The 22,658-nt window shown below is 42.2% G+C and overlaps 2 protein-coding genes across 6 annotated transcripts in view; one reads left to right on the plus strand and one right to left on the minus strand.

The window, feature by feature from the left end:
* Positions 1-4,479: 4,479 nt before the first annotated feature.
* On the minus strand, positions 4,480-10,351 carry CDKN2C (cyclin dependent kinase inhibitor 2C). The gene is made up of 3 exons (XM_036108436.2): positions 9,232-10,351; positions 8,632-8,771; positions 4,480-5,229 (listed from the first exon to the last, which is right to left on the minus strand). Exons 2-3 carry the CDS (start codon positions 8,758-8,760, stop codon positions 4,852-4,854), a joined length of 507 nt encoding a protein of 168 aa, XP_035964329.1. The 5' UTR covers positions 8,761-8,771; positions 9,232-10,351; the 3' UTR covers positions 4,480-4,851.
* A 6,723-nt stretch (positions 10,352-17,074) lies between these two features.
* The window catches only part of FAF1 (Fas associated factor 1), a 503,750-nt gene continuing 498,166 nt past the window's right edge, over positions 17,075-22,658 (plus strand). For 2 of the 5 annotated variants that reach the window (XM_078073166.1, XM_078073168.1), the window contains exon 1: positions 17,075-17,579. In XM_078073166.1, the coding sequence (XP_077929292.1) occupies positions 17,535-17,579 (45 nt within the window). In that variant the 5' untranslated portion in view covers positions 17,075-17,534. The remainder of the gene's footprint in view (positions 17,580-22,658) is intronic. The other 3 variants (XM_078073169.1, XM_078073167.1, XM_078073170.1) reach the window with 3 other exon arrangements.

A 22,658-nucleotide genomic window follows, 5' to 3' on the forward strand; every position in this document is an offset into this window, starting at 1 on the left:
TAATGGCAGTGTAGTTTGTTGTTGTTGTTGTTGTTTTAACGTACAAACTCTTTTCCCGTCTCCTGTCCCCCTCCTTGTCTGTGCTGGTACCTCTGGACCGTTCAGAAGCCATTTTAGAACTCAGGAAGCAAAATATGTGAGTTCCACTTGTGCTTTTGCAGGTGCTGTGGTGGCAAGGATAACCTTTGCTCACTGGCCGGGTGTGTTACCATACTGTTATTTCATGTCTTCGGGAATTAAAGACACTACAGAAAATTCCAAACCCACATCCTAACACCTGAAGCTTGCACAATGTTTCTGTAGCAGATGGCAAAACATTTCACTGGAACCTTAATTTACCAAGTCAATATCCAGATCTGGAGAGTTTTTATTCTTTGAGACACCGCTTGAAGATCCATACTCGATATTCGGATCTTTCCCGGGTAAAAACAGAACAAGAAGACCCCTTCTAGGTGTTCTGCACGCCCGGGCCCCACCCAAAGTGCCGGCGGGCCTGCAATCTCTGTATTTCGCGCCGAGGGTCTTTCCGAAAGAACGTGCATTTTCAGTCCTGGACGACTAGTAGTTTATGGGGGAGAGTGGGGGGGAGAAGGCAACACCACAGGGCAAATTCCCGAATAGTCTAAGGGGCTGAGAAGCCTGAGGTACATTTGCCTCCTCGCAGTTGGACGCAAGGCTCGGAGCCCGGCTGTCCTCAGCTGTCACGGGGGGAGGAGGAGGGAGTGCTGGCATTGGCATTGGGCGTGGAGTTGCTCCAGCCGCCGCGCCGCGTCCCGCCGCCAGCTCACCTCCACGGAAAGCTAGGCACTCACCGGCCCGCTTGCCCCTGCTCCCACGTCGCCCTCCGGCCCCAGTCCTCAGGCACAGGTCGCCGGGACCATCCAGTGGGATGGCCGCCGCCTCCTCAGGGACCGCTGCCTGAAGGCCAGGGCCGAGGGACCCTGGCCGCCCCGGTAGCCCGTAGCTCCGGGGCGTTGTGGCAGCGGCCGGCAGGCGCCGGGGCCCGCTCCCCCTCCCCGCCCCCAGCTCCCGCCTCCTGCCCGCTGAGCGGTGCACCCGCTCGCCCCAGCCGGCTGGCGCAGCAACGCACACACTCACTCCGAGGGCGCCTCCAAGGTTACCCGCGGGGTGGGGGCTGGGGCAGGCTCCGGCCACTGGCTTTCTCCGCTGCTTTCCTATTGCCGCGGCCCTTTCGCCGCTCCAGGGCGACCGGGATCCAAACCCCGAAGCAGAAAAGGCTCCAAAGTCCGGGGAGGGAAGTCGAACTGGGAGGCAGACAGGCGTCCGGGCGGGGGGCGGCCTTAGCTGGCTCTGGGCGCCCGGAGAGCCGGGTCAGGCGAGGTCGCGGCAAGAGGGGGCTGTGGCTCCGGCTGGCGCGCTCTGAGCCACGCAGCCTGGGCCGGGGGCAGCGCGCAGGGGCTGCAGGCAGCACCGAGGCGCCCGAGACGCCCCGGGCCCGATGGGGGGCAGAGACAAGCGGGCGGCCAAACCTGCCGAGGAAACTAACTAAATAAAAGGAGACTGTTATTTAAGGCGCGGAAATTTGAAATATTTGGACAGGAAGAGAAAAGAAAAGAAACCTTAGCGAGGGAGGGAAAAAAAAAAAAAAAAAAAACGCGAGCTAACGGTTTTGAAACTCCCCCACCCCCACGCCGGGCTTTTCTGCGCGCCCTGAGGGAGCTCTGGGCTCAGCTTCCTCACTGGGGAGCCGGAGCTGCCGTTGGCGTCTGGAGAGTTTCGAAGGGACAGAAAGGATGTCTTCGCAGCGCCTGCATAGACGGCTTGGCTTAGGTTGGCAATGGGCAGAGCTTTATTCCGGGTCTCAGGCTTGAAGATTGTCTCCTGCCTCTCTGAGTAGGTCCCTCCGTGGATCTGCTTTTTTTTTTTTTTTTTGGAACTGCCGTGTAAAATCAAAACAGTCTCGAGATAGCAAGACCGGGACTCCCCTCCTCCCCTCCCCCCCGCCGGAGTCTTTCGAAGAAGGTAGCTTAGGGCAGTCAGGAAAGCTGACGGTACGACCCTTTCTCGCTCCAGCACTGTGATCTTCCAGCGCTTCTGGACTATTACTTCTACCCCCCGGCAAAAGCCGAAAGCACCTTTTTGGGAACTGAGATTTCGAAACCAGTCCCGGGCTACGGATTCCACAACGTTCGTTTCATGATCAGGAAAATTTATAATATTACCAATTGAATTGCTTTTAGATTTTATCTATTTATTACTCACCCAGGGTGGTGTGTGTGTAGGAGCTCATCACCCCATTGTGAGATGCGTAATGTTTATCAGAAAACTATTGATTCACTACCGAAAGATGGTAAGATGAAGTTTGCTCAGTGGCTCAAGGACCAGAATGTGGCCTGAGGTGCGATTAGTGTCCCCCACGTATAAGCCTGAATTCAATTTACCGGGCAAAGGCTGAGCCCGAGTTTCCAGAAGTGGATGCGGATGCAGTGAAGAACTGAATTTGACAGCGCATCCCTGCTTAAGTATCCTCCATCCTTTACATAGCGTTGTCTCCTGGGATTCTGATCATTCTGTCCATTTGCGCTTGCCGCTCCTGTATCTGAATTAAGTTCAGACCCTTCTCTACCTCAGCTCGTTACAAATTAGATCCCATTAAACTCAACAGCACCTTCTCTTCCATCGTATACATCGTATACATTCAAAGTCTTGCTGAGTATTGTCGAGGTTTTTGAGAGATTGAATAATGGCTTTTCATATTTCCTAGAGGGGGACCACATAACTCATTTCTAAAATACTTAGATTAGTAAAGCTATTTCCTGCAAAGAGCCAAAGAAATGTGCCGATGTTTTAATGCTTAGTAAATTTTAGGCTAATGAAGAGAGCAAGAGAGAGCTCCCACTCCCCTTACTGTGCTCCAACCACTTAAGAACAAAGCAACTGTAGAAGTACTTCTCAGCTTTATAGACACCCTATGCCTTTAGATTTGAAATCTCTAAAGAATAATTTTAATGCTGAAACTTGGATACTGAAAAGTTAATTAAACTCCACTTTAAATTCAGAAATGTCCATCTTTACAGTTGCAACTTGTAAAAAGGGTTGTTTTTATTTTTTAGTAATAAGCTTGTGTTTAGAAAGTATTGTTTTCCCAAGCAGTGTATTTTGTATACTGATTCTGGTTTTAAAATTCAAAACACAACACTTTTTCCTTCAAAACATCCCAATTTCTACTTTTTTCTAAACTTTAAAATTTAATATTTTAAATTTAATTTCATGTTGCTGTCAAAAATTAATTTATTCAGTAATTTGTGGTTAGGGGTGGCAGAAGTTGAAGTCTTACTGAACTTAAGGAAGGTGAACTTTAGTGGTAAGTGAAAAGGATAAAACTTTTTCTTCTATATTCTTTTATACTATCACGGAAAATAAATTATTGAAAACCACTTGCCTGCGACCATTCCAATCCTTGTTAGGGCAGGCATCAGAACCATGTCCTTCAATAAACCTTAAAGTATTTTTTTCTTTTTGGAGCCAGGGCAGGGAGCTTATACAGCAGAAGGAGAGAGCTTTCACATAAAACATCTTTGTTCATGTCGGAGATGATGAATAAAGTATTTATAAATTTATAAATGGCAACTGCATTGAAATCCTTTGGTGAAAATCTTTAATTAAAATTAAAGTAAGTAGTAGATGCTGGACAACTCTCTTGGAAATTTGATATTTCTATTTCAATTTTTTTTTATTTTTAGTTAAATGTAGTCTTAACAAGATTTTTATAAGCCTTTACTAAAAAGTTTTGTGGAAATCAAGTACCATATATAAGAGTGGCCTATTTAATGATTGTAAAAGTTTCTATATTTATTATACTGCAGTTAAGACACTTACATGCATATATAATTAATTAGTTAAGACCCTCACATGTAATTTATATATTTTTTTCTTGCTGCACTTTTTATCCCCTAAAAATTTGTATTTGCGTTATGTTTTAAGACTTAACATTTTGTAATGTTACATTTCTGACATGCAGGGAGAAAAAATATGATAGTATACTTATGGTATAATTTTGGGAAATGTATTATTTAACCAATTGTTTCACTTTGTGATCTAAAAAAAACTAGTGGGAAGCACTTTTAAGGTGGTACTTTAAAAGTGACTTTTAGAGCTAATATATATTTGTTTTCAGATCGCTACCTCTGAAACCCGTTTTTCAACTATTTATCTTAACTTTGAGAAAAGGGGAAGATTGAACATTAGGAAAAATTCACATTGCAATAATTTCAGCTCTTCAAAAAATGTTGTCCTTATTTTGTTGTAAAGAGAAATACGAGGCGCCAAGTAAAATCTTTGGAGGGAGGCATGAGGAAAGAAAGAATAACTCAATCATCAGTAGAATATGTCTAGCTTTTTACTTGGTCTACTTTTCTAATGTTGAGACTTACAACATTGTGATCTTTTAGTACACTTCTTAGCAAGTGGCAAACTATGTGGGGGTAATAGAGTGGAAATCACAGAAAAACATTGTCCTGTTTTGAAAAAGTGTTTTAATTAGGCAAAAGAAGCATCAGGACAAACCATTTTTAAAACAAAATCTCTTAAGCTGGGTTTTGAGACTGGCAAAGGGAGAAGCAAGGAAAAAGTCAAGGCAAGATAACATATTCAGGAGAAAGCCAAAGCTATTTGCAATTACATGTTAGAACTCAGGATTTTGCAGGTGAAAAGGATGTTGCTTAAATATATTCATAAACCTGTAATAAGATTTCCACTTCGCAGTCTGAGAAGATTTAACTAGCTGCTTAAAATATGACAAAACTGAATTTTAACAAGTGATAGTAAAATAGGACAGCCAACCAATTAACTGACAAAACAGAAGGCAGTGTGGGAGAGCCCTCCCCACATTCATTGCAAATTTGAAGCTCCCTCCGCCTGGTTTCCCTCCATCAGGCTAACGACCTCGTTCCTCCGGTAGAGCCTGGCCAAGTCGCAGGCGGTGTCCCCCTTATGGTTCCGATGCCCCACTTTGCTGGCCGTGTGCTTCATGAGGAACTCCACCACAGGGAGGTGGCCTTCTTTGGCAGCCAAGTGCAAGGGCAGGTTCCCTTCATTATCCTCGATGTTAACATCAGCTTGGAACTCCAGCAAAGTCTGTAAAGTGTCCAGGAAACCTGCTCTGGCTGCATCGTGAATGACAGCGAAACCAGTTCGGTCTTTCAAATCGGGATTAGCACCTCTAAGTAGTAGTCTCCTGGCAATCTCGGGATTTCCAAGTTTCATAACCTAGGAAAGAAGAGAAAACGGGAGAATCCTTCAAGTGCTCTTACAAGAATATTTTAAAATATCCATGTCTCCTCTTTATATAACTTTATTTTTGGTGAAAGAGTGCTTGGGGAAGACCCACCTGGTGGGGTCTGAAGGGCTCAATTGCAGGAAAGAAAGTCCTCGTAGGTAAAAGTAGAAGAAGACCTCTAAAAATTGAGCTTCTATGATGGAATATCTTAAACGGGCCCAAAAGTAGGATAAATTGATCAATAAAATATAACCAGTAAAACTTGTAGAAAATTCACCCCACAACTCAGTTTCCTATCTCCCATGAAGAGTTGTGTAATTTCATGAATTTATTAAAATAAAAGAAATGGAGTTTGAGAATCTCTTGTTTGCTTGCTTATGCTCATAAAACATAAAACCTGGGTTATTAATTCTGAAATATCAAATGTAGATAAAATTTATTTTCTAAATAGCTACTGAAAAGAAATAAGGAGAGTGAGTTTCTTTAAACCCCCCAAGAAGTGTTTCCACACCTCAGACACCATCACCTAGTATAAAAATGATCTATTAAAACACCAGACCTGATATTTTCTTAAATTATTAATTTTCACAAGTTCTCTCCAAAAAGATATAGCTCAAATTTCCAAGTGTTTTTTAAAAATATTTTTTCTTTGCAAGTTACTTCATATTGGCTACCGGGTGTGTTTGGTGCTTAGAATCCTACACCTGAAATTTTAAAATGTTACTGATTGTTCAAGTGTTAAATAGTCAATGCTATTCTACATTGCTTATGACACTGATTTGTCTAAAGCTGAGTTCATGATATGCTATGTATTAGACAGGAGATGATTGCATGGCAACCGTTCTTGAAAAGAATGAAACAGTGATCCTACTACATCACTTACTGTTTCTTAAAGTTCTAACTAGCTTCCTGATTTTTAAGTGAGCAAACGAAGAGAAAATAAGATATTTAATGTGTATTTTGAGACAGACAACTTTGTCTTGTGGTTTGAGTGCATTTAATAATCAACTGGTGATGCCATCTTATTTCCTTTTGCAGTTATTATCAGGCATTTAGGAATAGCTATTTGTAAACTGCCACCATTTTAAAAGTCAGAATGTGGTATTAAAACTTGCTATCAACATACAAATAATTCACATGACAAAGACTTAACCTACTGTTTGAATACATTTCACTTTAATAGGGGCCTCTGTTAGGCTCTCCTAATTATAAAATGTCTTGTAGAGCAGCATGCAATTATATAATACATATAATTTAGTTGTGAAAAAAATGTAGTCTCATTAACATGCCAGAAAATAGTTCAGCATTTTAACCGGTTTCATTTATATTTAGGTATATTCATAACAACTTAAATTTATAATAAATAGATTACATAGTAGATACTCAAATGTTTGTGAAATTAAATATCCATTGAAAAATCCATACAAAGTTGATCTATCACTTAAACTGTTTATTTATAAAATAATCACAAATTAAGTAATAAAATATATTTAGAATAAATAATATTTTATAAATGCAAACTATACAGATGGCCAAGATATCACGCTTCCCGGTTGATAAAACCCTGGGGACTTAGCCCTTCCTTTGGAGCAGTGGTAAAAATGATACATAATTTATTTTTTGAGAATTTCAATAAAATACACTTTTTGGTTAAAAATGAACACATTCTAATTTTTGCCACATCTACCTCTAGAGATTTAGTCACATTTAAGGACCTGGACTGGGAAAAATAAGGGACAGACACCTTGAATCTTTGTAAAGCAAATGTGCGATTAAGGCCTTTGATATTATCCTGATTGAAAAGCTTATACTAGGAAGGGGGGAAAAGCTTTTGCAACGGAGTTAAATGAACATAATTATAGAAGAAAATTTGCCATCTTCCACAGAAATAATAGTAATATTGGAAATGGTTTTGAAGAAAGTTCTTTCTTGAATTATGACACAACTTCAGAGTCAGGATTATACATACTGAAAATAAGCCTTGAGACTCCTGTTTGTGTATGTTTCATTATATGTACTAGGGTTAAGCCACAATAAGTGGGTGTTAGTATATTGATAAGTGTGGTTAATATAAACAAGATTGCAAAGTTGTATTAAAAATGCCAAAACTTTGTCAGTATTAATCTCCCAGTCTTCCTGTTCGTCAAAAGTCCTGTAAGATCTTATTCTGAACATGGGTTAAGTTGCTCATTCTTTGTGAGATTTATATAATCTTTTGGGTTTTCAATAGGAAACTTTTCAATGTGTTAAATCTGTAGCATTGTTATCACCATCAAACCTATTAAAAACTACTAGGTGGACAAAGAAAAAAATTCCTTATTCCACAGAACCTACCCGAAATAACAAGATTAAATAATTTGGTATCTATGCATAAGCTTCCTTAATACTGAAATTTTTGCAAGGTCAGTATATTGTTTTAAAATGCACAGACTGAACTTCGTCTGTTAATAGTGTATCTCCTGCCACTTAAATTTCTAATTCTTGTAAAACAAAGCATTCTAAAACCTTCTCCCCAAAGGATTTTCAAAAACAGCTTCAAGTGTTGCATTTCCGAATAAGAATAGTTCATAAGAATACCATCAGAACTCTGATAAAGCAACGATTTGAGACTACTTTGCCATTTTTCTGTTTCTAAGCCTTTCAACTAAGTTACTTGATAACTAACATTCAGAGGAGGAAAAAAAATATCAGGTACAATACTTGGCAGCTGAACATGTTTCATTTCTTGCTTGTAAATCTAATTACTGAAAATTAGAACATACCACCACATGACCGCAGAGACAAAAATACTACAAACTGAGCTCTGATTAGAAAATTCAACTTTTTATTCCTCCTCAATCCTGAATGGGTAGATGGTATTACATTAACTGTGAAATGTACATCCTGTCCCCGTGCCCAGGCCACCCATTCCAAACGAGGAAAGGTCGTTTGTCAAAACTTGAAGCATTTGAAGGAAAAACACCCTCGCCAGTAGTCAGGAAAATTAACGTTAAAGTCAATTATTGGAGCAAAGCACGGAAACCACTAATAGCAGTGTATTTACTTCAAATAATAATCATAATAATGTGTTTACAGAGCTGTCTTAAAAAAAACACACACACCTCGGCGCTGCTACGACTACTTTTAAATCCCAACCGTCACAAAAACATTCCAAAAATTAAGACCAAACCTGGAACCCATTTGATATCGAGGAGGTTATTGAATTTGACGAGTTTGTTCAAAGTACGTCATTTTGGGGAGTTGGATCCACTTAAAGATATAAAATATGGCAACCAACTAGGCTTTAAAAAGTGAAATTTTGTACCCCTGAAAGCTTAAAAGCCGTTATTCCAGAAACCCGGTCACGTAGGCAACATTGTTGACCTGTTTTCCCCACCTCTCTGGATACCAACCTGCAGCGCAGTCCTTCCAAATCCATTTTGTGCATTGACGTTTACATTATTTTGCAACAAACTAGTAAGTTGCTCTAGGTCCCCCCTGGCAGCTGCAGACGCCAACTCGTTCCCCCAAGGCTCGGCCATTCTTTAGGGTCCTGACGATCGGGAAAAGATGAATTAGTTGTTTTTCTTTTTCCCCTTTCCTTTGCTCCTAACCAGGCTGCATGATGGCATCGGAGACTGACAGAAGGACTGGGATGGTTAATCTGGAGTAGAGCTTGGTAGTAAATACTAGTAAGATCTGCCTGCCAAAAGCCCGCCCCTCGATTCACACGTGATTATTCAGCAAAACTGAGCCATTGGAGAGGGGCTCCGCTCCTCGCTTTTTAGCTTAACCCCTGTGAAGAATTCTGGTGACTCAACAGAAAGACACACAGACATATATATATTCCTGGCAAATTACTCTGGACGTAAAATGTAGACAGAGATGTCACGTATCTACACTACAGATCTCTGTGAGGAATGTGTGCGGAGACTTAAGGGACTAGATCAGGGCACAAAATACCGCGGAAGAAAAGACATTTCGGGGGGGGGGAAGAAAAGGCATTAACCCACCCTTGTTCACGGTGGTGACTTGAGCCGCGCGAGCCAGAACCGCTGGGGCAGGTCCTCGGAGGGGCTCGGTCTCCATCCGTCTCACCGAAGGGGTAGTGCTGAGTCCTCCGCAGGGAGAGCGCCGCGGTGGCTGGATGCTGACGTGCTCGGGAGGGTTAAAGATGATCGCCAAAGGCAAACGGGAGTAGCAGTTCCGTGGCCCTCAAGTTACAGGTCTTCACGACTCTTCAGTCGCCTCCGCTTCTCAGGAGGAGCCTTTATTCGCGTTCCGGCCGAACTGCTGGCTAACGCCGCGTGGGCAGGCTGCGTAGCCCGCCCGCTGGGCTGCCGCAGCCCTGCGGAGTCTCAGAGGCCGTGGGAGCCAGGCTCGGAGCGCGTCTCCGGAGACTGCCCGGCGCGCGGCGGGCTCCGGGCAAGTCGGTCATGCCGGCCCCACCAGGTCCCGGGACTCCCCGCAGCGTGAGGAAGGGAGCGAGTGATGCGGGAAGCGTCTATGGGGCCCGGGCTGCTGGGGCAGCGCGCGGCAGCATCGCGGATGCACAGGGCAACCCACCCGTAACTTCCCGCCTACGACCGAGCCAGTTCAGACTTCCCACCGTAGACGCTCATTGAGCTGCAGCCGCCGTCTTTTCCTTCCTTTCCCAGTTTTCTGGGGGCCTCCGGAGATCGAGAGCGACCAGAGAAGCGCAGGCCAAGGTCTGAGTATGGGGAGTCGCCACAATGCCAGAGCGCAGCCAGTCCCACCGCCCTCTCGACGAGAGCCCAGCGACTCCGACACCCGGTGCCACTTCGCCAACCTCTCGCCGTCCCCCGGCCTGTGCCCCCAGCCTGTGCCGCCGACAGGGCAGCGGCCGCCAGCTAACTGTGCCCCGGAGCCGAGCCGGGCAGCACTGCTTCCTCCAGAGCCGCAGCGCTCCCAGTGACAGTTTCTTTTGTAGCTGGTTCCCCCAAATCGCCGGTCCCTGCTCTCTTCACCCCTACAGACACTTGCGCGTTGTCCTCCTTTGAGCTCTTTTCCTTCCCTCCCTCCCTGGCTTCTTTTTTCGCTCAAACAATTGCTGCTTCTGTTGCCGCTGCAGAGACGGTGCCGGTTTCTTCTCTCTTTTTTCCGACCTCATCAGCTTTTTTTGAAAAGAAAAAAATTGAGCGCTTTTTGAGTTGAAAAACCCGCCCCCATTTTAACGGCAGAGTTTTAAGGAGGCTCGGATGAGTTGCAGCGCCGCAGGAGCGGGAAGGCCGGGCACCGCCCACGCCCCGCCCACTGCCCAGGAGGCGCTCGCGCTCGCAAGCTCGCTCGCTCCGCCCCCCGCCCGCGCCCTTTCTCCCGCCTCCTCACTCCCCACAGCCCTCCCTGAGTCTCAGGCGCTGGTTCCCACCCTCCCGCCCCGCGGCCAGTCCCCAGCTGAATCGGCGTTCTGCCCCGCGAAGCCGGGTATGGCCTCCTCAGGCTGGCTGGCGGGATGGAGTCTGCGACACGAAACCTCGGACTCCTGGAGCCCGGCGGGGGCGGGTGAGGGGGAAGAGGCTTGTTAATTAAGACGGCTGCGGAGAGCCGCAGGGCCTTAGAGGCTCGGCGGCGGTGGCTGCTGGAAGGCGGAGAGCGAGCTGGCGCGAACCAAGTTTTCCCCGGCCCTGACGGGGCAGGCCGGCTCGCCTCCGCGCTCCCCCCCTAGGCTCTCGAAGTTCGGGCGGCCAGGCCTACCGCTGCCGCCGCCTCTTCTGGGGCGCACACCGTGTAAACTCCACAGCCTTTTCTCAGTCCCGGGCCTCGGCCTCGCACCTGCCAGATCAACGCCCGGGGTCGTGGTGGGCAGAGGTGGCCGTGGGGCTGGAGGAAGAGACCCGGACTGACAGCGAGAACAGTGCTTAGGAAAAGCAAACGTCTTTAATAGACTGATTTTTACGAAAACTAAAGACAGTATAGGGAAGAAATCATGACGAACTCTGAACTCTTAATGTTTCAGGGACGAGAAACAAATATTCCATTTCTTCGGGAAAAGGGAGAAAAGCAATCAACTTTAAGGCTAAATTTACAATAAGTCTTGGGAAGCTTTTCTAACAAGGCCATTTCTTTATTGCCAAAGTTCTCTCTTTTTCTACTTAGATGGGGGCTTGTTTTTTGGGGGGAGGGAAGGGTGTCCAACTGTAAAGGAGCAAATAGTCTGTTCCCCAGTCATTTATTTCAGTCATCCGAGACACCAGTTGTCTGTACTTTTAACCTCCTCTTTTAGCTATGTAAGATCAATTAACTACTGGTTTATATATTTTTTGCTCTTAAAAATACCCAGCACGGTTACATGATGCACCCAGTGGTCAAAATGAAACCAAGCAAAAAATGACAAGTGGTCTATAGAGCCGGCCTCTACTAAACATATTCCCCCAGTAACATCTGTACCCAGCCCCTTGAAGTATAATGGGAGTATTAGCAACAAAACACACCAGAAACATCTGGATAATCATCTAGCAACAGATTGGCTAGTAGGTAGAGGGAGAGTTGAAACTGGGAAGAATCTGGCAGTGTTTTCTTTAACAGAAGCGCTGAGGAAAAAAATAACTAGAGTTCTTTCCTTAGGTAACTAAACTTGAATTGTGCATCAAGTATGAACTACAACACCAGAGATTAACTCCTCTCATTTCTTACATGTATTTAGACATTTCAAATTTATGAAGAGTTGCTTTCTAGCATATATTATGATTTCTTGCTAAGAGAAGGTATTGTAATTAGGAAGAATCTTAAATTATGCTCATTATGTATAAATACATATGTGTTATAATTTTCGTGAAATATTTTGGCTGAATAACTGAGTAAATAAAATTATGGTAATTTAAGATGCATGCAGAGCTAGATTAAGATTTTTGAAGGTCCTAAACTAACTGAAAAGATTTTGATGGCCCATCACCCCACCTCATATGTAAATAAAAACAAAGCCACAAAATAAGAGTAAAGAAGTCCAAAAAAATTGTGATTTTCCCCATGATAACTACTTCAGTGCTTTTGCTGAAATATTAAATTCTTTAAGGAAGGCTTTTTGGTTTTTTATTCTGGCTTTGCTGGTGCTCTAAAGCATGTGCTTAGTCTGCTTACTGTATAAACCACAACTGGCAGCATAGAGATTCCAGTCTTTGTTCAGAGAGCATAAGTAACCACTATAAAGTACCTCCAATGAAAATCTAATATTTATTAAGTATTAGTTCACTGAAGTATATTCAAAGATGAGTATCTCTGCCTTTAATAAGTTTACATTCTAATATGATATATGAGAAAGATCCACAGTTAGGCATCTATTATATTGAAAGTAGTGGTTTCTCTTTTAGCATAATAATGACATGTCTTTCAAACACCAAAAAAGAGGCTTTATATTAAATACTAACAATTATAGAAATCTTTTTTCCCCCAGCAGTTCATACTCATTTTTAAGTGCTTATAGAAATATAATTTATCAGATTATTTTGTGCTTTTCCTCATTGACTCAATTATGCAGTTTCTCAGTGATTAACTCATGGAAATGTGTATGTGGTATCTATAATTTCTTTACTGAGTATCAAAGTCTTCCTTTTTGTTGTATTTATAGATCCAACAGAGGTGGAAAACAGACCTCAGGGACCTTTTTACCATTTCATAATTGTGACTTAGACATTTTATTTCTGAATTTCAGTAGGTTTTTTATATGGGTACTCCCACCACTTATGAAAGTCATTTTGTATAGTAAGTAAATAAATGCCCAGTAAGCAACTCAAAAGCTTAAATATAATAGCAACAATTAACGTTTGTATATTGTTTCATAATTATAACATCTGATGATATGATGCACACATTATTTAATCTTCACAACTCCAAGTTAAATATGGTAATTATCTTCATTTTTTAGCTGAAGGAATTGAGCCTTGCAGAGATTATGACTTAAAGCCAGTAAGTAGTGGATATAGGATTTGGACTCAGATCTTGGGGCCCCAAATCTTATGCCTTTCCCATTAGTTAAGAGTCCAGGATCAGACGCTAGACTCCTAAAGAAATTAAATCATTAGATGAAATATATTTTTGATTACTCAAGTGTGGATCTAATTCTGTAGTAGCATTAATCTTCTCATGAATTATATTAGAAGTGAGTAGTGTTAAAAAGCTTAATTAACTTTACCAAAGGATTAAGGTTAACGCCACCATAAGTTATGTTGATATCATGTGCCCTGGTAATATGTGATGATGGCACATCACTTCTGTGGTATTCTTCCTCCCAAATCCATAAACAGTATAATTCTGACAAAACTTAGACAAACCCAAATTGAGGGATGGTCTATAAAGTTCCTGACCACTACTCTTCAAAAGTCAAGATCAAAAAACTGTCACAGATTGGAAGAGGCTAAGGAAACATGACAACTATATATACTGTGGTATTCTGGATTGGACCCTGAAACAGAAAAAAGACATTGATGTAAAAATGCAAATAGAGTCAGGGCACCTGGGTGGTGTAGTCCATTAAGCATCCGACTCTTGGTTTTGGCTCAGGTCATGATCTCAGGGTCCTGGAATCGTGCCCCACATCAGGCTCCATGCTCAGCATGGAGTCTGCTTGAGATTCTCTTCTCCCTCTGCCACCCCCCACCCCGTCTCAAATTTTAAAAATGCAAATAGAGTCTCTAGAAATTGATTAATAGTATTATGCCAATGTTAATGTCTTAGTTTTGATAGATGTACCATGGTTATGTAAGATGGTAACATTAGAAGAAGCTAGATAAAAAGCAAATAAATATAAATCTAAAATCATGTCAAATGAGGGGCACCTGGGTGGCTCAGTCATTAAGCGACTGCCTTCGGCTCCGATCGTGGTCCTGGGGTCCTGGGATCGAGCCCCGCATCGGGCTCCCTGCTCCGCGGGAAGCCTGCTTCTCCCTCTCCTGCTCCCCCTGCTTGTGTTCCCTCTCTTGCTGTGTCTCTCTGTGTCAAATAAGTAAATAAAATCTTTAAAAAAAAATAAAATCATGTCAAATGAAAATTCAGCAAAATAACTTTATCACATATATTTGAAAGAGAGATGAAATAAAAGTTCTTTTTCAAACAGCAATGGTAAGATCAAAGAACATGGAGATTCTAGAGAAAGATCTATATTTGAATTAGGCTGCTCCATAATATAGTAAATTAACTATGAGAATGAATTAAAATTATTTTCCTTTGCTCATGCTTATGTACAGAGAATCTCTATACATTTTTATTCTCAGTTTGTGACACTGAAGTGAAATTGTTTCTAAGAAAATTCTGGGGAAATGAAAAATGAACTATTTTTTAATTCAATATTTATTTTTCTTTCATTTCATTCTCTGCAGTGGACAATCATTTTGGATGCTGGGTACCCAACCATGAATAGCTAGGTCATCGGGAAGAATCAGTCTCTTCAGGAAATGTACAAACTTTGCAACATGGAGGGTGAATTGCAAGGATGCAACAGGTTCAGTGGAAAGAGCACTGGTTTTGACCTAGCCCTGAATACTAGGTCTGTCACTTTGTAGCATGACTTTGGACACATTCTTAACCTCTCAGAGCAGTTTTTTATTCTGTAAAATCATTGTAAGAATGAGATAAGGTGTGTAAAATACCTGTACACACTAGACATCCAATAAAAGTTAATAAATTCAAAAATATTGGTTATTATTATATACCCAATACTTTGCTATATATGAACTATGGTGAATATAAAAACATACTGAATGAAATGGCTTATAATCTCAAGGAACTTTCAACCTTTGGGGAGAGATTAAAACATGAATAGATGAAACTGTTAGAGAAAAAAAAATTACAGAATTTCCCACAGCATTAAATTGTGTTGTAAAGACAGTAAAAGCAGTGATTAGAAAGGAGAACAATCCTTGTTTGCTTGTTTTATGAAAGCAGTAGCCTTGAGAAAAGCATTTAGGAGTTGGTATACAGAGTAGTAGTAACTAATATGTTTGGAGAGCTTTAAGGTTTCTGAAGAGTTTTCACAAGCATTGTATCAATGTTCACAATTACTCTATAAGTTTTATAAGCCCCATTTTAGAGATAAAGAAATTGAGACTCAGAATTTTTTTTGTCAAGGGGCAGAATTAGAACTGAAACCTAGTAATGCTGACCATGAAATTTCTATGCTTGTTTTGTAAAAATATTTTATTTTCCATGCATTTTCATATTTGTTTTTTATCACCTGAAACAGTCATATCAGAAGATGAAGTCAGAGATACTAAGTGACCCATCCAAGTTCCCCCAGCTAATTAGTTGGAAAAGCAGTACTGGAACTTATATACCTGAATGTGTAGGGTATGCTTCCCATCTTTGCACATTACCACATTATTTTAATTTCCAGATGGAGAGAAGGGAGGGGGAAAGGGACCAGCACTGGATTTGAATGGGTTCTGCAGTATACACACGTCATCACAGAGAAAACCCTCAACTTTTCAGGGCTGCATTAATCCTGGCCATGTAACTAGAGACAATTATTCACCCGCCTTGTTCTGAGAATGACATATATGAATGGGGCAACTGAATTACCACACTTAAATTGCTGGTACTGTGTTTCACCTCATGATTCACATTTGTGCTATATTTTGGAATTACTTCCTATGGGATGGCAATTAAAAAAGACATTCAATTCATGTGACTATGGAGAGTTCTATTCCTTATCTAGCTAATTCTGGTTTAAATACAGATTATTGCATGAGAGTTGTAGGTCAGACTATTTTCATTTAAGAAAACACAGGATGAACCTAGATCTTTACAACACCAGAGTGCTACCAGAGTGCTCTTCTTTGTCTTCAGGGAATACAAAGATCTAGGCCTTGGTCTATATGGTGATTTCACTAGCACCTACTTTACAGCACAAAATCAGCAATCTTACTCCACACTTTCAGGGTTTAATGTACTTTCCAAGGCAAGTCAATGCTCTATTACAGTCCAGACAATGATATTTTCCCAAGTCAAAGTTAAACATATCCCACCGTCACTTTTCCTCCAGTGAGGATGACAATTACAAATTGCCACACTTCATTACATAGTCTTTGACTATTCTTGTCTCAAAGCCGTTCAACTTCTGACCATAAATTGAAACTTTTGGTAATTGGTATTTTAATATAATTTCTTCATTTATGGAAGTATTTTAAATTGACTATATTCAAAGCTGGACTCAAGTTTTCCCCATTTGTAAGATGTTGCCTTAGGTCTAAAAAATAAATGCTATGCTGCAGGAATAGAAAAGTTTTTGTCATAACTAACAAAAAATGCTCATCTTTTTCTTGGGATCGATAGTCTCACTTTTCTCGGGATCGATAGTCTCACTTTTCTCAGCTTCCATGTTCCCCCACGTCGATCTTGGGAGCCTGGTTATCTCTGTGTTATCGAGAGTTTAAGGATGCATGAGACAGGGGGCTTGGGATTGAGGGTGACAGTGTGTAAGCAGATTTTGGTAGCGAGGTTGAACCTAAAAGACTGTAAATGAAGTTGTATTTTGGTGAAACTTTGTTAGAGGAAATGTACATTTATGAAATGCTGTTTGTAAAACGGGTTGTGAGAGTGTTGAATTGGTTTGTGGGGCTTGATGCGTACTTATGTGACTATGTAACTTCGTAAGGCTTAGAAGCTGATCCCCGCCCCAGCCAGGAGGAGGCTGTACCCTGAAGCCTTTGCTTAATTCCAAACCGGAATAACCTGTTGCGGGACTACTAGCTCCCGCAGTTGCTAGCTGGGGGTCCCCGCCAGCGGCACGCGGATCCCCGCCCGGTAGTCGCGCGCCCAGCGCTTGACAGGAAGGCAGTCACGTGGCAGCCGCAAAGCGGCGCTTTGCGACCTCGATGACAGGCAAAATGTGCGACAGCCTTGGCGCCGGCCAACCAGGGGCGGAGGCGGCGGCCAGGGAGGAAGCGGAGGAGGCGGAGGCGGCCGTGGGGTTCGCCCGCCTGCTCGTTCGCCTGGTTTCCCCGCCCCCGCCGGTCTCGCCGCTGCTGAAGGGAGCCGGTTGCGCGCTGTCGTAACCTGCCCTCATCCTGGCCAGCAGCAGCAAGACCGGACCCTCATCCAGACCAACCTCCCTGTCAGGGCGGCTGCGGCGCGGGCTCCGCGGGGCGCAGGCGGGCGGCCCGGGCGCCTGAAGGTTACTGAGTGCATGAGCGCCTAGCTTCCCGCGCTGCCCCGCCCGCCGGCCCGCCGGTCCGCCCGCCGGCTCGCCCGCCAGCCCCTCGGCGCCCGGCGGCGGCGGCGGCGGCGGCGGCGACGGCCGCAGGAGGCGCCGTTTCCCTCCCAGGTGCGCGCTTCGCTCCCGGAGCCGCGGAACTCGGCGGCCGCCATGGCGTCCAACATGGACCGGGAGATGATCCTGGCGGATTTTCAGGTGAAGTATATGGCCTTGTACCTCTTCCACCGCCAACCTCGTGGGTTCCCGGTGCCAGAAGGGTTGCCTTTTCTCAGGGTTTGTTAGAGCATTGCGGTGGTGTGTGGTTTGGGCTTTTTTACGGTACGTGGCGCGCGGGTACGCGCGCGCGCGCGCGTGTGTGTGTGTGTTTGGGCTTTTATACGGTACGTGGCGTGCGTGTGTGTGTGTGTGTGTTGAGCCATCCGGGAACGTGCAATTCTTATGCTGGGTTGGGTGTGTATAGAATTTGTATGTACGGATTTGCAGGGTGAGGGGATGTTATGATACTTGGTTATGTGTGTGGACTGTGTAGTGTTTCCTGTATTATGTGGAGAATGGGTAGAATTGGGGGTATTAAGCGGGGCTTTTAAGTATGGGCTTTTTGGGAGTTTTGGGTTATATTACGTGGGAGAGTGCTGTATGGAGTGTGGGTGTGGAGAGTGTGGTGTTGTGGGTGTGGTGTATTAAGGGGTGAGTAAAAAAGAAAGGAGGAGGAGGAGGTGGTGAAGGTAGTGGTGAGGGTATGGTCTTTTTCAAGGAGAAATAAACATTCGAGACTTTGCCTTATTGGAATCTTTGGAGTGTATGAAGGTAAGGAGGAGGCAAATAGACTGTATATATCAAAGTATCCTCGGTGAAAATTAAAAATTACATATTGAAATTACGTATTTGCGGATTCCCTTCCCCTACAGATTTGAATTGCTTGGTGTGTGTCCTAACTCCAGGAATAATTTAAAGAATAAGCAAAGGTTATTCCTTTACTTATCCCAACTGTAGTCACACTAATATATGAGTATCTTAAGGAGGCCCTTTGAAAGTAGAGTTGTACACCATTCATGAAAGACTTGTAGTTAGAACTAATACCCTGTGCACACCATCTTTGCCTTTTTATGTTTGATGAAGAAGATATTGTAGTGAGATTTTTTTTTTTTAAAGATATTATTTATTTGTTTGACAGGGAGAGACACAGCGAGAGAGGGAACACAAGCAGGGGGAGTGGGAGAGGGAGAAGCAGGCTTCCCGCTGAGCAGGGAGCCCGATGTGGGGCTCGATCCGAGGACCCTGGGATCATGACCTGAGCTGAAGGCAGACGCTTAACCGACTGAGCCACCCGGCGCCCCATTCATTTTGGCATTAACTTAGAAGCTACTGTTACGTATAGGCAGACTTTTCTCTCTGTAACAGTCATCATTGCACATGGTCTAACACTAGCATAGAGGTGATAGTTTTTCTTACTGAGATTTTGTTTGGCTTCTCCCTCTTTCTCTGATTTTCCTTATTTCATAACTTAATATTGTGATGGTCATTTCCAGAATTTGCTCTTTATCTTACCCAGTAAGGGTATCTGATTTATTGGGAATGTGGATATATCTGCATTTGATTATACTGTAACTTCCAAACTCAGAAAGAAGTGTTCTGAAAGTAAAAGGTGACCGCAAGATTTTGGTGTTTTGTAGGATTAGGATTAGCCTGAGATTTTTTTTTTTTTGCCTAAGTCTTTTATTCTCTTTCTTTTTTTCATTCTCCAATCTTTTATCTAATGTGGAATATGGTCATATGAAAAAGGACTCTATTTCTAGGAGTATTTTATCCTGTTATAAAACTGCTTTATAGAAATGTCTTTAGACAACAATAGTCATAGTTTACCTCACTAAAAGCTTTAAGGTAATTATAACTTTGTTTTGATTTCACCAAATTTTTTTACTTACTCTAACAACTTGTAGCTGCTTGTTTTCTTATTTGTGACAGTTATTATGTTTACTGTGAACTTTATATTGGCCAAGGACAGGAAATTTAGGATTGTTGTACTCAGAGACAAAGTAAGATTTTCTGACAAGCATTTGGGATTTTATTTTGATCACATTAATACATTCTGTTTTTCTCTTCGAACCAGTGGCACTGATGTGAACAGTTCTTTACAGAATGGGAAAAAGCTATGGCATTCTCAATGTTTGCCAGATGGTGAAAGTTTATTTCATATTGTCAAGTAGGTAAGAACGTTATTGGTAGAATAAAAAGTACACATAAATAAAATACTTATGAATAAAAAGAATACACATACAGAATAATACACATACAGAATAGAAAGTATACACATATTAAGTACATTAGCCTTTTGTGTTTTTAGGAACCTTGTATTCCTCTCACAAATGATTCCAGATCAGTTTGCTCTTGTGGACTTACTTTTTAAAATCAATTATTCTTCCTATTTTTTAATATCATGTAAACTTTTTTATAGGATTAACTTTTAAAAGTTAGCATTTATCCAGTTATCAGAAACTAGGTAATTTTAAACATTGACTTTCAAGTCTTGTAATGTAGATACTTGGATGATGCTGGTTTCGCCTGTAACTGTGTAAATCAGTTTCTCCCCAAAAGTGAACACATGACTGTGAAATTAATAATTTTGAGAGTTCAGTGCTGCCTTTGTAGGCAGCACATGATTTTTTTTAAAGTTTTTATAAAAAGTTCTAGTTAGTTAACATACAGTGTCATATTAGTTTCAGGTGTACAATATAGTGATTCAGCACTTCCGTGCAATGCCCAGTACTCATCACAAGTGCACTCCTTAATCCCCATTACCCATTTAACCCATTCCCCCCACCTACCTCCCCCCTGGCAGTCATCAGTCCAGTTCTCTATAGTTCAGTGTTCACTTCATGGTTTGCCCCCCTCTCGCTCCTTTCTTGAGAAAGGGACATGATTTTTAAATATGATCAGATTTTAAAAAATAAGTTTCAGATTTTGATTATTGTTAGGTAATAGGTTCTTCTAAATACAGTGCCTAAATATGGAAAAACTTTTTTTTTTAAGATACATTTATTTATTTGAGAGAGAGCCTGGGGGAGTGCTCTTGTGTGCTCAGGTGGGGAGAGGGGAGGGGAGGGGCTGAGGGAGAGGGAGAGAAGCCTACTCCCTGCTGAGCACAGAGTGGACTGGAGCTGGGGCTTGATCTGACCACCCTGATATCATGACCTGAGCTGAAATACAGTTCCATGCTCAACTCACTGAGCCACCCAGGAGCCCCAGAAAAACTTTTGGGAAAGATTTTTGTATATTAACTATTTCAACTCAATGGAGAAAGGACTTCTGTTGAAACTGATCAGTGAAGGAGTAGTAATTTTAAAAATAAATTACCTGGTTTCTTATAACTGGGTAAGTAGTGGATGGAAGATTGCACCTCAGACTTAATGAGACAGGTTTGGAATTTTGTAGATCAGTGAACTCATTACAAAGGAAATGTATTACAAATTGTCCTCTAAAAGATTCCTCCCCCCGAAATAAGAACAGCTTTCAATTAAAAAAAATTTTTTAAAGATTTTATTTGTTTGAGAGGGAGTGAGTGAGAGAGAGAGTGAGCACGCACGAGCTGGGGGGGGGGCAGGAGGGGCAGAGGGACAGGGAGAAGCAGACTCTCCTGCTGAGCAGAGATTCTGAGGTGGGGCTGGATTCCAGGACCCCAGGATCATGACTGAGCCGAAGGCAGACACTTAAACTGACTGAGCCACCCAGGCACCCCTCAATTAAAATTTTTAAAAAATTGTGGTGAAATATATATAACATAAAATTTGCCATCTTAACTTTATTTGCCATTTTTAAGTGTCCAGTTCAGTGGCATCAAGTACATTTACATTGTTGTGAAACCATCACCACCCACCGTCTATCTCCAGAACTCTTTATCTTGCAAAACTGTAACTTTAACCATTAAACAGTAACTTCCCATTTTCCCCTGTTCTCCAGTCCCTGGCAACCACCATTCTATTTTCTGTCTATGAATATGAATATTCTAGGTACCTTATATAAGGGTAATCATGCAGTATTTATTCTTTTGCGACTCTCCTATTTTATTTAACATGATGTCTCCAACGTTCATCCGTGTTGTAGTATGTGTCAGAATTCCCTTCCTTTTTAAAAGGCTAAATACTGTCTATGGCCGTACCACCCTGAACGCGCCCAATCTCGCCTAAAAGCCTGAATACTATTACACTATTAAACAGTATGTGTATACTTTGGTTTTGCTTTCCGTGGTTTCAGTTACCCTTGGTCAACTGTGGTCAGTATGTGTATATAGTAATCCCCCATTATCTCTGGTTTTGCTTTCCATGGTTTCAGTTACCCTTGGTCAACTGTGGTCCAAAGGTAGATGAGCTTCCTGATGTATAATAAGAAGATCAGTAGTAGCCTAGTGCTACGTCACAATGCCTAGGTCATTCACCTCACTTTATCTCAACATGTAGGCATTTTATTGTCTCACATCACCAAAGAAGGGTGAGTACAGTACAATAAGAGATTTTGAAAGAGAGACCACATTCATATAACTTTTATTGCAATATACAGTATTGTTAAAATTATTCTGTTTTATTATAGTTATAGTTAATCTCTTACTGTGATGGATTTATAAATTAAATTTTATCATAGGTGTATAGGAAAAAACAACATACATAGGGTCAGTACTATCCTTGGTTTCATGCATCTGTTGGGGGCCTTGGTACATAACTTGCAGATAATGGGGCACTGCTGAACCATATTTTGTTTACCCATTCATCTGTCAGTGGACATTTTCTTCCATGTTTTGAATATTGTGAATCATTAATGCTGTTATGAACATGGGTGTACAATTATTTGTTTGAATCCCTGCTTTTAATTCTTTTAGGTATATATCCAGAGGTTGAATTATTGGATCATACGGTATTTCTATTTTTAATTTTTTTGAGGAACTGCCGTCCATACTGTTAACCATAGTGGCTCACCACCAAAAGTTTGAATGGAGACAATGACAGCATCATGTTTAATGAATTATTTGTAAATTCAACTCTGGGCAATGAGTTTATAATTTGGAATAATCTAACAAAAATCAGTTCTTTTTTTTTTAATATTTTATTTATTTGTCAGAGCACAAGCAGGGGGAGCAGGAGTGGCAGACAGAGGGAGAAGCAGGCTCCCTGCTGAGCGAGGATTTCCCAGGACCCTGGGATCATGACCTGAGCCGAAGGCAGATGCTTAACCGACTGAGCCACCCAGGTGTCCCAAAAATCAGTTTTAAATGTAAATAGTGTT

This window comes from Halichoerus grypus, chromosome 5 (genome assembly GCF_964656455.1).
Source record: "Halichoerus grypus chromosome 5, mHalGry1.hap1.1, whole genome shotgun sequence".
Classification (NCBI taxonomy): Eukaryota; Metazoa; Chordata; class Mammalia; order Carnivora; family Phocidae; genus Halichoerus; species Halichoerus grypus.